Genomic DNA, 15,156 nt, shown 5'->3' with positions numbered 1-15,156 from the left:
TTTTGGAATAATTTCTGCAGTACAGAAATAAGCTCTTCCTTGAAGGTTTGATAGAATTCTGGAGTGAAGCCATCTAGACCAGGGCATTTTTTGGTTGGAAGATTTTTTATTGTTTCTTTGATCTCAGTGCTTGAAATTGGTCTGTTCAGGAGCTCTATTTCTTCCTGGCTGAGTCTAGGGAGAGGGTGTGATTCCAAATATTGATCCATTTCCTTCACATTGTCAAATTTCTGGGCATAGAGTTTCTGGTAGTATTCAGAGATGATCTCTTGCATCTCTGTAGGATCAGTTGTTATTTCCCCTTTATCATTTCTGATTGAGGTTACTAGAGATTTTACTTTTCTATTCCTCATTAGTCTGGCCAGTGGTTTATCTATTTTATTTATTTTTTCAAAAAACCAACTCTTTGTTTCATTAATTTTCTGAATGATTCTTTTGTTTTCAATTTCATTGATCTCTGATTTGATTTTGGAGATTTCTTTTCTTGTACTGAGTTTAGGCTTAGATTGTTCTTCTTTTTCCAATTCCATAAGATCTCTTGTGTGATTGTTGATGTGCTCTCTTTCTGTTTTTCGAATATAGGCATCTAAAGCGATGAATTTTGCTCTCAAAACTGCTTTTGCACTATCCCACAGGTTTTGGTAGCTTGTGTCTTCATTGTTCTTACGCTCAAGGAAGTTAATGATTTCCTGTTTTATTTCTTCCTGCACCCATCTGTTATTCAATAGAAGATTGTTTAAGGGATGCAAGGCTGGTTTAACATACGCAAGTCCATAAACGTTATCCACCATATTAACAGAGGCAAAAATAAAGATCACATGATCCTCTCAATAGATGCAGAAAAAGCATTTGATAAAATCCAGCATCCTTTTCTCATTAGAACACTGAAGAGTATAGGCATAGGTGGCACATTTCTAAAACTGATTCAAGCTATCTATGACAAACCCACAGCCAATATTTTACTGAATGGAATAAAACTGAAAGCTTTTCCTCTTAGAACTGGAACCAGACAAGGTTGTCCTCTGTCACCTTTACTATTCAACTTAGTGCTGGAAGTTCTAGCCAATACAATTAGGCAAGACAAGGAAATAAAGGGAATCCAAATGGGAGCAGAGGAGGACAAACTCTCCCTCTTTGCTGACAACATGATCTTACACTTAGAGAACCCCAAAGACTCAACCACAAGACTCCTAGAAGTCATCAAAAAATACAGTAATGTTTCAGGATATAAAATCAATGTCCACAAGTCTGTAGCCTTTGTATACACCAATAACAGTCAAGATGAGAAGCTAATTAAGGACACAACTCCCTTTACCATAGTTTCAAAGAAAATGAAATACCTAGGAATATACCTAATGAAGGAGGTGAAGGACCTCTATAAAGAAAACTATGAACTCCTCAGAAAGGAAATAGCAAAGGATATTAACAAATGGAAGAACATACCATGCTCATGGATGGGAAGAATCAACATTGTTAAAATGTCTATACTTCCCAAAGCAATCTACCTATTCAATGCCATTCCTATGAAAGTACCTACATCGTACTTTCAAGATTTGGAAAAAATGATTCTGCATTTTGTATGGAACCGGAAAAAACCCCGTATAGCTAAGGCAGTTATTAGTAATAAAAATAAAGCTGGGGGCATCAGCATACCAGATTTTTGTCTGTACTACAAAGCCATAGTGGTCAAGACAGCATGGTACTGGCACAAAAACAGAGACATAGACACTTGGAATCGAATTGTACACCAAGAAATGAAACTAACATCTTACAACCACCTAATCTTCGATAAACCAAACACGAACTTACCTTGGGGGAAAGACTCCCTATTCAATAAATGGTGTTGGGAGAACTGGATGTCTACATGTAAAAGACTGAAACTGGACCCACACCTTTCCCCACTCACAAAAATTGATTCAAGATGGATAAAGGACTTAAATTTAAGGCATGAAACAATAAAAACCCTCAAAGAAAGCATAGGAAAAACACTGGAAGATATTGGCCTGGGGAAAGACTTCATGAAGAAGACTGCCATGGCAATTGCAACAACAACAAAAATAAACAAATGGGACTTCATTAAACTGAAAAGCTTCTGTACAGCTAAGGAGACAATAACCAAAGCAAAGAGACAACCCACCCAATGGGAAAGGATATTTGCATATTTTCAATCAGACAAAAGCTTGATAACCAGGATCTATAGAGAACTCAAATTAATCCACATGAAAAAAGCCAACAATCCCTTATATCAATGGGCAAGAGACGTGAATAGAACTTTCTCTAAAGACGACAGACGAATGGCTAGCAAACACATGAAAAAATGTTCATCATCTCTATATATTAGAGAAATGCAAATCAAAACATCCCTGAGATATCATCTAACCCCAGTGAGAATCGCCCACATCACAAAATCTCAAAACTGCAGATGCTGGCGTGGATGTGGAGAGAAGGGAACACTTTTAGACTGCTGGTGGGACTGCAAACTAGCACAACCTTTCTGGAAGGATGTATGGAGAAACCTCAAAGCACTCAACCTAGACCTCCCATTAGATCCTGCAATCCCATTACTGGGCATCTACCCAAAAGGAAAAAAATCCTTTTATCATAAGGACACTTGTACTAGACTGTTTATTGCAGCTCAATTTACAATCGCCAAAATGTGGAAACAGCCTAAATGCCCACCAACCGAGGAATGGATTAACAAGCTGTGGTATATGTATACCATGGAATACTATTCAGCCATTAAAAAAAATGGAGACTTTACATCCTTCGTATTAACCTGGATGGAGGTGGAAGACATTATTCTTAGTAAAGCATCACAAGAATGGAGAAACATGAATCCTATGTACTCAATCTTGATATGAGGACAATTAATGACAATTAAGGTTATGGGGGGGAGCAGAACGAGGGATGGCGGGAGGGGGGTGGGCCTTAGTGTGTGTCACACTCTATGGGGGCAAGACATGATTGCAAGAGAGACTTTACCTAACAATTGCAATCAGTGTAACTGGCTTATTGTACCCTAAATGAATCCCCAATAATAAAAAAGAGAAAAGAAGATTGTTTAATTTCCATGCCTTTGGGTGGGGTGGAGCGTTTTTGTTAGAGTTGAGTTCCACATTTAGTGCCTTATGGTCTGAGAAGATACAAGGTAAAATTTCAATTCTTTTGATTCTGTTGATATTTGTTTTGTGTCCCAGGATATGATCAATTTTGGAGAATGTTCCATGGAGTGATGAGAAGAATGTATATTCTTTATCTTTGGGGTGGAGTGTTCTATATGCGTCTATCAAGCACAGTTGTTCTAGGGTCTCATTTAAATCTCTTATATCTTTGTTTAATTTCTGTTTAGAGGATCTGTCCAGCTCTGTAAGAGGAGTGTTAAAGTCCCCTGTTACGATGGTATTATCAGATATCATATTGCTCAGACTGAGTAAGGTCTGTTTCAAGAATCTGGGAGCATTTAAATTGGGTGCATAAATATTTAGAATTGAAATATCTTCTTGTTGTTTTTTTTCCCTTGATAAATATAAAGTGTCCATCTTTGTCTTTTTGACTTTAGTTGCTTTGAATCCACATGTATCTGAAAATAAGATTGCAACTCCTCTTTTCTTCTGAATTCCATTTGCCAGAAAAATTGTCTTCCAACCCTTGACTCGGAGCTTTAATTTGTCTTCTGAAGCCAGGTGTGTTTCTTGCAGACAACAAATGGATGGCTTGTGTTTTTTAATCCAGTCAGCCAATCTATGTCTCTTCAGTGGGGAATTCAAGCCATTAACATTTATTGAGATAATTGATAAGTGTGGTGGTATTCTATTCATCTTATTTTGTGAGAGTCCATTGCTTAGTTTTATCTTTTGCATCAGTGTGGAGGTTAGGTTCTGTCCTTTAATTTCTGAGTTCTTACTTTGCTGCTGATCCATCGTGGTGGTCAGTGTGCAGAACAGGTTGAAGTATTTCCTGTAGAGCTGGTCTTGTTGTGGCGAATTTCCTCAATGTTTGTATATCCGTAAATGATTTGATTTCTCCGTCAATTTTGAAGCTTAGCTTAGCAGGGTACAGAATTCTGGGCTGGAAATTGTTCTGTTTAAGTAGATGAAAGGTAGATGACCATTGTCTTCTTGCTTGGAAAGTTTCATTAGAGAAGTCTGCGGTCACTCTGATGGTTTTGCCCCTGTAGGTCATCTGGCGCTTACTCCTGGCAGCTTGCAGAATCTTTTCTTTTGTCTTGACTTTGGACAACTTCATCACAATGTGTCTTGGAGAAGCTCGGTTAAAGTTGTGGCAACCTGGGGTCCGATATCCCTCTGAAAGCAGTGTATCAGAATCTTTGGTGATATTTGGGAAATTTTCTTTTATAATATTCTCTAGTATGGCTTCCATTCCTCTGGGGCATTCTTCTTCCCCTTCTGGAATTCCTATAACTCGTATGTTGGAACGCTTCATAAAGTCCCATAATTCTGACAGTGAATTCTCTCTCTTCTTTTCTGCCTCTTTTACTATCTGAGTTATCTCCGGAAGTTTGTCTTCTACCTCTGAAATTCTTTCTTCTGCATGGTCTAACCTGTAGCTGATACTTTCCATTGCATCTTTAAGTTCCCTAATTGACTGTTTCAGTTCCTTCAGCTCTGCTATATCCTTTTTATATTCTTCATATCGTTCATCTCTTATTTGATTCTGTTTTTGGATTTCCTTTTGGTTATTTTCCACTTTATTAGCAGTTTCCTTCATTGTTTCCATCATTTCCTTCATTGTTTTCATCATGTGTATTCTAAATTCCCTTTCTGTCATTCCTAACATTTCTTTATAGGTGGTATCCTCTGCAGTAGCTACCTCAGGGTCCCTTGGCCGGGTTTTTCTGGACTGGTTCTTCATGTTGCCTGGAGTTTTCTGCTGATTCTTCCTTATGAGTTATTTCTTTTATCTGTTTCCTCACCCTAATTTTCCTTTCACTTCCTCTTGCTCTTTAAGTTTTCGTATCTGTGGACTAAGGGTTACAGGACCAGAAGGGTGAGAAGGTTGAAGAGCAAAAAAGGGGTGAAAGAAAGGAGGACCGAGTGATAAGAAAAAAAAAAGAAAAATAGAGAAAGGAGATGGGGTGGGTAAAAGGAATATTGACAAAAAGAAGAGAGGCACAGAAAGAGGGAGACAGAGCAATATAGGTGTACAGTAGGGTACTTTGACACAACCTTAAAAAAAACCCACCTTCTGGGGATGCCCAGTTGGGTGGTTCCCTTGAGGTCAGCAGCTCTTTGCTAACCTGATCAGACACAGTACCCCACCTCCACCAAGTAGAGAGGAAAGACAAAAATGCTATAAATCAAACCAAAACAAGCAAACAGAAAACTTTCCGGGATAAAGTTGGGTGAAAAACCAAATAATAGTGGTAGAAACACTAGCAAAAATGAAGTTCTAGTTATTGAAAAAGGCAGCAATGGGAAATTATAATTAAACTAGAAAAATTGAGAAAGAAAAAGGATCTGTATGGAAAAGGTTGAAATTAAAAAACAAAACAACATCACCAACATCAAAACAAACAAAAAAAACAACCAAACCAAAAAAAAACAAAACAAAAAAAACACAACCAAAAAGAAAGCAGTATGTATATGTTATTGAATATTGTTTTGGCAACTCGTGGTCTTCTGGCGATGAGATGTTAATCACAGTTCTGATACGACAGGAGGCTGCTGATTTCTCAAACCCCAGCAGGTAGACACCCTTAGTCTCTCTTTAGCCCACTTAAAAGACACTTTGAACTTGTAAACTTGCTGAGCAGAAGCTTTCCCAGGAAAGTGCTTGTGGCTGGAAGCACTGCTGAAGTTGCTATCCGCTTACCCAGTGTGCCAAAACCGGTCTCACTCTGCCCCTGAGGGTTAGGGCTGCAAGGTGGCTCAGACCCCACCCTTAGGCTACTCGGTGCTGGGTTACCAGCTCCCACCCAATTCTAGCTCTGCAACCCTGAGGGCGGAGCTTGCCAGGGCAGATCGCTCACAGTGGCTCCCTGTGACCCACAGCCAAACACTATTAGCTCCGTCTGGCTCAGCGGCTCAGACTGGGGCCCTAGACAACGGCCAAAGTTCTCCGCACTCCTGCTCAGGCTCTCCCCAAGGCAGTTCAACTGAGTGCCAAGTCCAAAGACACCAAAACAGTTCACAGGCAAGGCTTTTCTGGTTTGTAGTCTCGCTGCTACTGAACTTACAGTTGCGGGCGTGTTTATACGGATTGAACACACGCGACCACTTGCCGTTTTTCCTCTGTTTTAGTCCTCCTTTTGGCGTCCAGAAGTCTCTCGCTGACTCCCTGTATCCTCACAGGGGTGATGATAGGCAGATCCCACCAGCCAGAGATGCCTGGAGTCCCATCTCCCCAGACTCACGGTGCCCAGATGCAAGGCAGCTGTTACTCAGCCACCATCTTGCTCCCCTCCCTGGATAGATATTCTTAATAGGATATTAACAAACTGAATTCAGTTACATGAAAATAAAAGAAAGATCAGGCACTGTGACTAAGTTGCATTTTTTCCAGCAATGCAAATTCAGGTTTTTTTTTTAAACTGGATGCAGAGCAATCAAAATTAGTTCTACATATGAAAATCTATGCTTCAGAGTGGCAACTGTGGGTCAGTGAGTAGGGTGCTGGCCCCATATACCAAGGGTGGCAGTTTGAAACCGGTCCTGGCCAAACTGCAACAAAAAACAGCCAGGCGTTGTGGTGGGCACTTGTAGTCCCAGCTACCTGGGAGGCTGAGGCAAGAGAATCACCTAAGCCCAAGAGCTGGAGGTTGCCGTGAGCTGTGATGCTACAGCAGTCTACCAAGGGCAGTAAAGTGAGACTCTGTCTCTAAAAAAAAAGAAAAAAGAAAAGAAAATCTATGCCTCAATTTCCCTGTCAGAAGCTAAGCAGGAGTGGACCTGGTTAGTGCCTGGATGAGAGACCACCTAGATATATGGGGTGCCTTGGGCTTCAAAAAAATTTATGCCCATTTGTTAATTTAAAAAAAGAAAATAGCAAGAAGGGTGGTTCCTGTAGTTCAGTCGGCTAAGGTGCCAGGCACATACACCAGAGCTGGTGGATTCAAATCCGGCCAGGGCCTGCCAAACAACAATGACAACTACAACCAAAAAATAGCCAGGCGTTGTGGCAGGTGCCTGTAGTCCCAGCTACTTGGGAGACTGAGGCAAGAGAATCGCTTAAGCCCAGGAGTTGGAGGTTGCTGTCAACTGTTACACCATGGCACTATCCAGGGCAATAGCTTGAGGCTCTGTCTCAAAAGAAAAAAAAGAAAAAGAAATAGCAAGAAAAGGAACCTTCCTTAATCTGATAAAAGGTATTTCCAAAATCAAAACAAAATAGCAAACACAATTATTGATGGGGTCAAAACAATGAACACAATTGTTAATAGGGGATATTTTGAAGCACTATTATGGGAGGGTCTTTATCTGATACAAGCAATTAATGTAACCTGGTTTTTTGTACCCTCAATGAATCCCCAACAATAAAAAAGTAAAATAAAATGGGGGGCATGGATGCCTCCTATTACTATTTCCATTTAATGTTGTGGTAGCTATTCTAACCAGTGTGAGAAAACAAAATACACTAAAAGTGTAAGAATTTTAAAGAAAAACACAAAACTTATTATTCACAAATTAAATTTTCTACACAGAAAATGTAAAATAACACAAAGAATTAAAATTAACAAGGTACTGTTAAAGCTAACTATAAGGTCAAAATACAAAAGTCAGCTGATTTTTGTATACACTAATAATAAAGAGTTATAAATTACAATTTTAAATTGTTAATAATAATGCTCAGGTATCTAGAAGTAAATCTAAAAGAAGATTTGTAAGACCTGTACAGAGATGATTATGATGCATTATAGAAAGACATTGAGAAAGCCTTAATAATAAAGCCTTAAATATTTTTATTTCTTTTATTTTTTATTTAACTAATGCTGCGGCAGATTAAGGAAACCTTAAATAGATAGACAAATATCCTTTGTTCACAGGTAGGAGATCAGTCTCAATTTCATAACTAAATCCTCTCAAATTGATCTGTAGATGCATTCCTATTCCATCAGATTTATTTTTTAAAGTGACAAATTGATTGTAAAATTCATATGCACATAATTGCCAAGAATAGTCAGCACTCTTCTAAAGAAAAGAACAGGCTAGAGAGGGAGTAAGGGTTTTTCTTACAAAGAATTATTGTAGAGCTGTAGTATTTATGACAATATTGTTATTATGCAAGTATAGATAAATTGACCAGTGAGTCACAATACAGAGCCAAGATATATCCCTAAACATGTAGAATTTTGATGTGACAGATGTGCTATGTAGATCATCAAGGAAGGAGGAACCATTCAATGAATGGTAGTGAGATAATTGATTAAATATATGAGAAGAATTACATTGTATCCCTATGTAATACCAGATACACATCAATTTCTATGTGTTCTATATATCTAATATCTAAATGTGAAGGGCAAAACTTTTAGAAGATCTTTTTTATTTATTTATTTTTATTAAATCATAGCTGTGTACATTAACGTGATCGTGGGGCACCATACACTAGTTCCATAGACCGTTTGGCACATTTTCATCACACTGGTTAACATAGCCTTCCTGGCATTTTCTTAGTTATTGTGCTAAGACATTTACATTCCACATTTACTAAGTTTCACATAAACCCTTGTAAGATGCACTGAAGGTGTAATCCCACCAATCCCCCTCCCTCTGCCCCCCTCCTCCCCCTCCTCTCCCTGAATAGAAGATCTTACAGAAAGAGTATGTAGGAGAACTTACGGAAAATAACCCATAGTTTAACCTTGAGATCAAACCTGAGATAAGGAAGAATTTCTTGGGTAAGGCATAAGACATATTAACCATAAAAGAAATATATTAGCAAACTTAATGACTACATTAAAATTAAGGATTTGTGCACATACAAAAAACACCATAAGAAATGAAAAAACAAGACACAAATTTGATATTTGCCACTGCATAGTAGTTGTAGAAACATTTCCTGCAAACAGATTTTTGAGAACAAGCAATTCGGGCGGCGCCTGTGGCTCAGTCGGTAAGGCGCTAGCCCCATATACCGAGGGTGGCGGGTTCAAACCCAGCCCCGGCCAAACTGCAACCAAAAAATAGCCGGGCGTTGTGGCGGGCGCCTGTAGTCCCAGCTACTCGGGAGGCTGAGGCAAGAGAATCGCTTAAACCCAGGAGTTGGAGGTTGCTGTGAGCTGTGTGAGTCCATGGCACTCTACCCAGGGCCATAAAGTGAGACTCTGTCTCTACAAAAAAAAAAAAAAAAAAAAAATTAAAAAGAACAAGCAGTTCAGTGGGAAAATGAGCAAAAGACACAAACAGACATTTTTCAGAAGAGGATTATATGTGGACCATAGATATATGAATCATTGTTCCATATAATTACTAATAAAGGAAGTATAAAACAAGACCACTACAAATTATCATATCAGTAGGTTCTCAAAAGAAATGACAATACCAAAGTTTGGAGAGGATATGTATCTTTGGAAATTATTACACATTGGTGATGGAAATACTGTATAAACAGATTAATTACTTGAAATAATTTGAGATAAGCCTGTAGAGTTGAACATTTACATACTGGACAATCCATGGTTTCTCCTCCTAGGTTTAATACCTTAGAAAAGCACTTGCCTGTGTGCATAGGGAGATATACAGAAATGTGTGTAACAATCCTTTGTGTAATGCAAAAACCTTGAAATAATAGAGATGTTCTTCAACACAATAATAGGTAAATTAGATATAGTTATTAAATTGGGTATATTGACACACTGGAATGTTAGCCATAAAAATGAAAAAAACCCTGCCACATGCAGCTACATGGATAAATTTTAGTAATGTTGAATGAAAAAAAGTAGCCCTAAAATACCAAATATTATATAATTCCATTCATATCCAAGTATTGTATGATTCCATTCACATAAAGTTAAAAAGCAAAGACAAACATTATTTTGTTTGAGCAAAGCATGTAAGTGATAAAACCTTTTTTAAAGTGAAGAAAATGATAAAACACAAAATGCTTAATCTTTGGTGGGGAAATAAGAAAATAGCAAGAAAAGGAATGGAGGCAGAAGACCATTGATAGTGGTCTAGTCCTTGGGCTTAGTGGTGGATTCCAAAACGTTTAGTTTTATTATTTTTCTGTGTAATGTATATACATGTATGTTCTTTAGTATATATTAAATATCATATTAAAGTAATATATTTGATTTTTAGAAATATGCCTGAATCTTCGAGATCCTCCAACAAATATAATGATCATTCCAGAAAGGCAGGTGAAACCAGAATGGAGATTGCCAAAATTAAATCACCGATTTATCACAAGGTAAAATAACTGCTTGTAAAATATCTTAAATTTTAATTTTAATGTTAATTACTGAAGAACAATGTGTTATAATTTGCTCAAAATCTACCCAAAATCAGCCTGGGAGGCCAAGGCAGGAGAATCACTTGAGGCCAAGAGTTTGAGGCCAACCTAGGCCACACACTGAGATCCCATCTCTGAAAACAAAAAGCTTATCCAGGCGTGGTGGCATATACCTATTAGTCCCAGCTACTCAAGAGGCTAAGTCGGGAGGATCACTTGAGCCCAGGAGTTCAAGGTTACAGTGAGCTATGATTGGGCCACTACATTCTAGCCTGGGTGACAGAGTGAGAACCTATCTCAAAAAAAGAAAAAATCCAGCCAAAATTATACTGTAGCAACTACCTACGTATACATTTTCAAAAATCATAATTGCAGAATGCTTTTTCACTGTTTAAAGATAAAACATCTATTTAATAATTTTTGATTTTTTAGATCAGAACTGGATGATATGCCAGAAAATCGTATCTGTGATGTTATTGGCTTATTAGTTTTTGTAGGAAGAGTCCAGCGGTCAAAAAAGAAAGGTAAGCTTTTAACGTTGAAAATCACAAACAACTATTTCAGCATATAGTTATATGTTCATATGTATACAATCAGTTACCTTCATTTATTTTAATATTCTATCCATATAGAAAGCCGTGAAGATTATTGGTCTTATCGCTGGATTCACATCATTGACGGAACTTCAGAGCTACCATTTATAGTGGAGCTGTTTTCTACATCTCAGCCAGAAATCTTTGAAAATATTTACCCAAGTACTCATTCTTAATATTTTATCTTTTTATTTTCAAAAGTAGGAATATTAACTTAAAAAATAGTAGAAATGGTATGACATTGAGTTAGCAAATTGAAGCAGTCTGACAGCTACTTCAATGTTAAAACTTTTTCTATGTTAATGTATTTCTTATAGCAGATATTGAACAACTGCTGCTAGTCTATTCAGAATTAATTTGGTATTTGAACTAATTTTTTAGGAAACAGGTGCTCTTACCAAGTCTCATTGTTAAAATTTCACACATGAAAAAAAATTTTAGATTAGGTAAAACTAAAACAGGGGCAATTTCTTTTGTATCCTTTTGGAAATTAACTAAGTAGACCCCGTTAAAGACATCAAAGACATTACTAATGTTGTATTAATTAGTAGAGGATTGACAAACTATATAATTAAATAATGACAATGGTAAGTATGATTCCAATTTGATATTAAATTATTAATAATTTGGTGTTATACTAGCTGATCAATATTTTACTTTGGCTTACTTTGGCATTGACTTTTTTCCTCCATTAACAGATATAAATATAGGTATTTTTTTCACTAATGTTATTTATTTGAAAATATTTTAGGTATGGCCCATTGTATATTTCATACTACATTTAACATAGCTATTCTTCAAATCTATCATGATAAGGAATAAAGTATGTTCAATACTTTTTAGCAATTTCAGTGACTATTTGCTTATTTGAATCCAGAATATAAAGCTATTAATATTATAGATATGGTATACTATTTTATCATTTTCCAAATGATTAAATGAATAAATACTGCTTGTTACCTATGTTAAATGCTTACCAAAATTGAGGAAACTCCCAAAAATCACAATTAATAAGATAAAAATTGTGGAACACTAAGAGACCTAGAGACTATATCCATAGCACTGTTCTGCTGCCCCTTTTTTCTCTGCACAAAACAGTACTGTATACTTCTGCTTCATTAGATTCCACTCTAGGCTTATGAGATTAAAATTTTTAAATATATCTAGATAGAACTGAACCTCACCCCAACTTTTAGGGGATGGAACAGAGAGTTTTGGCCATAACCAAGACATGAGCTTCGAAGGTGAGTGGGATATGACCTCTCATAAAACTTCTTTTAGGGCATTAATGATTATTATTGATGACCTCTGATGACAATTCCGTTGCCTCGGGTGGCACCTGTGGCTCAGTCGGTAAGGTGCCAGCCCCATATACCAAGGGTGGTGGGTTCAAACCCGGCCCCGGCTGAACTGCAACCAAAAAATAGCTGGGCGTTGTGGTGGGCGCCTGTAGTCCCAGCTACTCGGGAGGCTGAGGCAAGAGAATCGCTTAAGCCCAGGAGTTGGAGGTTGCTGTGAGCTGTGTGAGTCCACAGCACTCTACCGAGGGCCATAAAGAGACTCTGTCTCTACCAAAAAAAAAGACAATTCCGTTGCCTCATTTTAGGTGGGCTTTTTTGCTAGGTCCCTTTCTGTTTGCTTGTAGTCACTTTAAACAGCAAGCTGACACAATTTTAGCTAAAGATTTCTCACAGAAACTTTGCCAAATAGTATGTTCTATTTCTTGTGATAAAGTGAAATGTATCCTTTTAAGAAAGGTATGTATGGACCTTGGAGATTTATTCTAGTATAACAAGTTCACAACAATCATAGTTTATTTTTGTCTTTTGACCAAAAAGTGAAGGAAAAAATCATGATGAGTGTTAAGGGGGCTTCAGGACTATTAAAAGGTAATGTGACCAAAGGTCTTGTGAAGTAATACCAAAATCCTTTGGTAGTACAACAAAAAATTTTTGTAAGAAAAGTCAAGAACTAAAGATAAGTAATACTGTGCATTTATTATGTACCAGATGCTTATAAAAATTATCTCATTTTGTATTTTCAGTTATCTTTTAAAGAATTGATGTTATAAATTTTCAGGTTGAAGAGCAAAGATCTAGTCAAACAGCTAGAAAGTGTTAAATTTGACTCTTAGATTTTTAGAAATTACAATTAGAGATCTCTTTAATGTTTTAGTTTTTCTTTTATTGTGGTAAAAACACTTAAGATGAGATCTACCCTCTTAACAGATTTTAGAATTTCTTTTAATATTCTTATATCAAACATCTTTACTCATTAATATACATGTTTGTATAGTTTTTGAAATAAAGGAAAAGTGATATCAATTAAGATAATTATTGGGTGGCACCTGTGGCTCAAAGGAGTAGGGCGCCAGCCTCATATGCTGGAGGTGGCGGGTTTAAACCCAACCTCAGCCAGAACTGCAAAAAAAAGAATAAAATTAAGATAATTATTACTTGAACAGGTTTTCTTTATTTTCATTGCTACAGAATAAAGAAAGAACTAGTAAATATAAGAAATAGCAAATGAATTTATAGGTATTCTCTGGAGAAATTTTTATTCTCAAATAAGAACTTACTTTTATGTGATTACAAGAATTTGTATAGTTTTGTTTTTAAGACTGTTTCGGCATATAATGAGTTAAATTTTTTTAAAAAATTAATGAAACTTTAATAACTAAATAACCTGATAGATAATTAAAAACAACTGATAACTTTTGAAAATAGCTGAAATCTGAGGCTTATAATGGATTATAATTAGATTATAATATCTCATTTCTAGGAATTCTTTTTTAGCCAGTCAATTTAGCAAGATGAAAAGAAAATATCATCATATAAGCCCTGTTATTGGCCTTCAAACTCTAAGATAAATACGCAAGAGATATAAAATCCTTGCATAAACAAAGACAAATTAACACTTGGAGTAATTCAGGGTTCAGTATTAAATTGGGTTAATCAGTGAAAGTATCATGGAGAAACTAAGCTTTTTTTCTCTGTAGGAAGTAACTTTGACACCCAGTTGGGTGCCCATTTAGAATAACTGTAGATTAGTGTAGTCCAAGGACTGGATGGATGCACCAGTATTCAAGTAGGAGCTTATTAGAAATGTAGAATCTTGCGGGCAGCGCCTGTGGCTCAAGGAGTAGGGCGCCAGTCCCATATGCCAGAGGTGGTGGGTTCAAACCCAGCCCTGGCCAAAAACCACAAAAAAAAAAAAAAAAAAAGAAATGTAGAATCTTGGGCTCTACTTTAGACCGACTGAATCTGATTATGTATTTTAACAATAGTCCCATGTTGTTCCTTTGTTCATTGAAGTTGTAGAATCATCGTGTTACATCTTGATCTTGGTATGTCCTTTTTAAAATGCAAAAGTAATTTCACAAGAATATTTCTTTTTTACAGTGTCATATTTTGCGTGTACACAATTGAAAGTTGTCAGAAATGACACTCAAACACCCAAGCTGCTTTACCTCACCACTACAAATGAGAGTCGCGTGTTTATTACTGGTGAGTAATTCCTTTGTGTATACTTTACTGGAAATGTAATGTGTTTCTCTTCACTAGAATCCTTTAGTATGTATTAACTTACAATACTTGAATACAACCTAGCTTTATTTTGACCTCCTTTATCACTATAAGAATGTTTTAACAAAAAATATTTGGCTTATGGATTATTTTGCTTCTAGATGATTTATGATAGAGGCAGTGATTTTTTGACTCACTGGAAAATTGTGTTTGTTTCCTTCCATTAACTTTAATTCCTGCTTGTTGTAGTATGTAAGTAATCATAAATTGTTTGATAGGTTGAAGATCATTAGGCCTGGTACCATAATATGGATTCAGTTGATAATATTTTAAAATATTAAGTAAAACAAAAATGAGTGTCAAATTTTGGCCCCAAGATCTCACATCTTATTTATATGGAAAGAAAAGTCTCACCACTCTCTACAAGTCTATTATTTTCCCTGTTCTCTCTAACGACAGGATCAGAACTATAAAGTATTCAAATCAGAGAGTGAGGGACTAGTGTAGAATGGGGTATATATTGGAATGCTACCATGTTGGAAGATGTTTGTCAAAAGTGAAACCATTGGAAAGGTGTAAACATGTTTGTCAATACGTACCTTATTGTTAAAATACTATCAGAAGTAACT

At 36.6% G+C, this 15,156-nt stretch overlaps 1 protein-coding gene across 1 annotated transcript in view; it reads left to right on the top strand.

The window, feature by feature from the left end:
* RADX (RPA1 related single stranded DNA binding protein, X-linked) overlaps positions 1 to 15,156 on the top strand; it is a 104,337-nt gene that overhangs the window by 29,984 nt on the left and 59,197 nt on the right. Inside the window, exons 4-7 of the mRNA XM_053579687.1 lie at positions 10,260 to 10,368; positions 10,843 to 10,934; positions 11,043 to 11,165; positions 14,405 to 14,509. Coding sequence (XP_053435662.1) covers positions 10,260 to 10,368; positions 10,843 to 10,934; positions 11,043 to 11,165; positions 14,405 to 14,509 — 429 coding nt within the window. The remainder of the gene's footprint in view (positions 1 to 10,259; positions 10,369 to 10,842; positions 10,935 to 11,042; positions 11,166 to 14,404; positions 14,510 to 15,156) is intronic.

Source organism: Nycticebus coucang, chromosome X, assembly GCF_027406575.1.
Source record: "Nycticebus coucang isolate mNycCou1 chromosome X, mNycCou1.pri, whole genome shotgun sequence".
In the NCBI taxonomy this organism is placed as follows: Eukaryota; Metazoa; Chordata; class Mammalia; order Primates; family Lorisidae; genus Nycticebus; species Nycticebus coucang.
The sequence above is the reverse complement of the archived record's forward strand: the minus strand, read 5'-3'. Positions and strand labels throughout refer to the sequence as shown.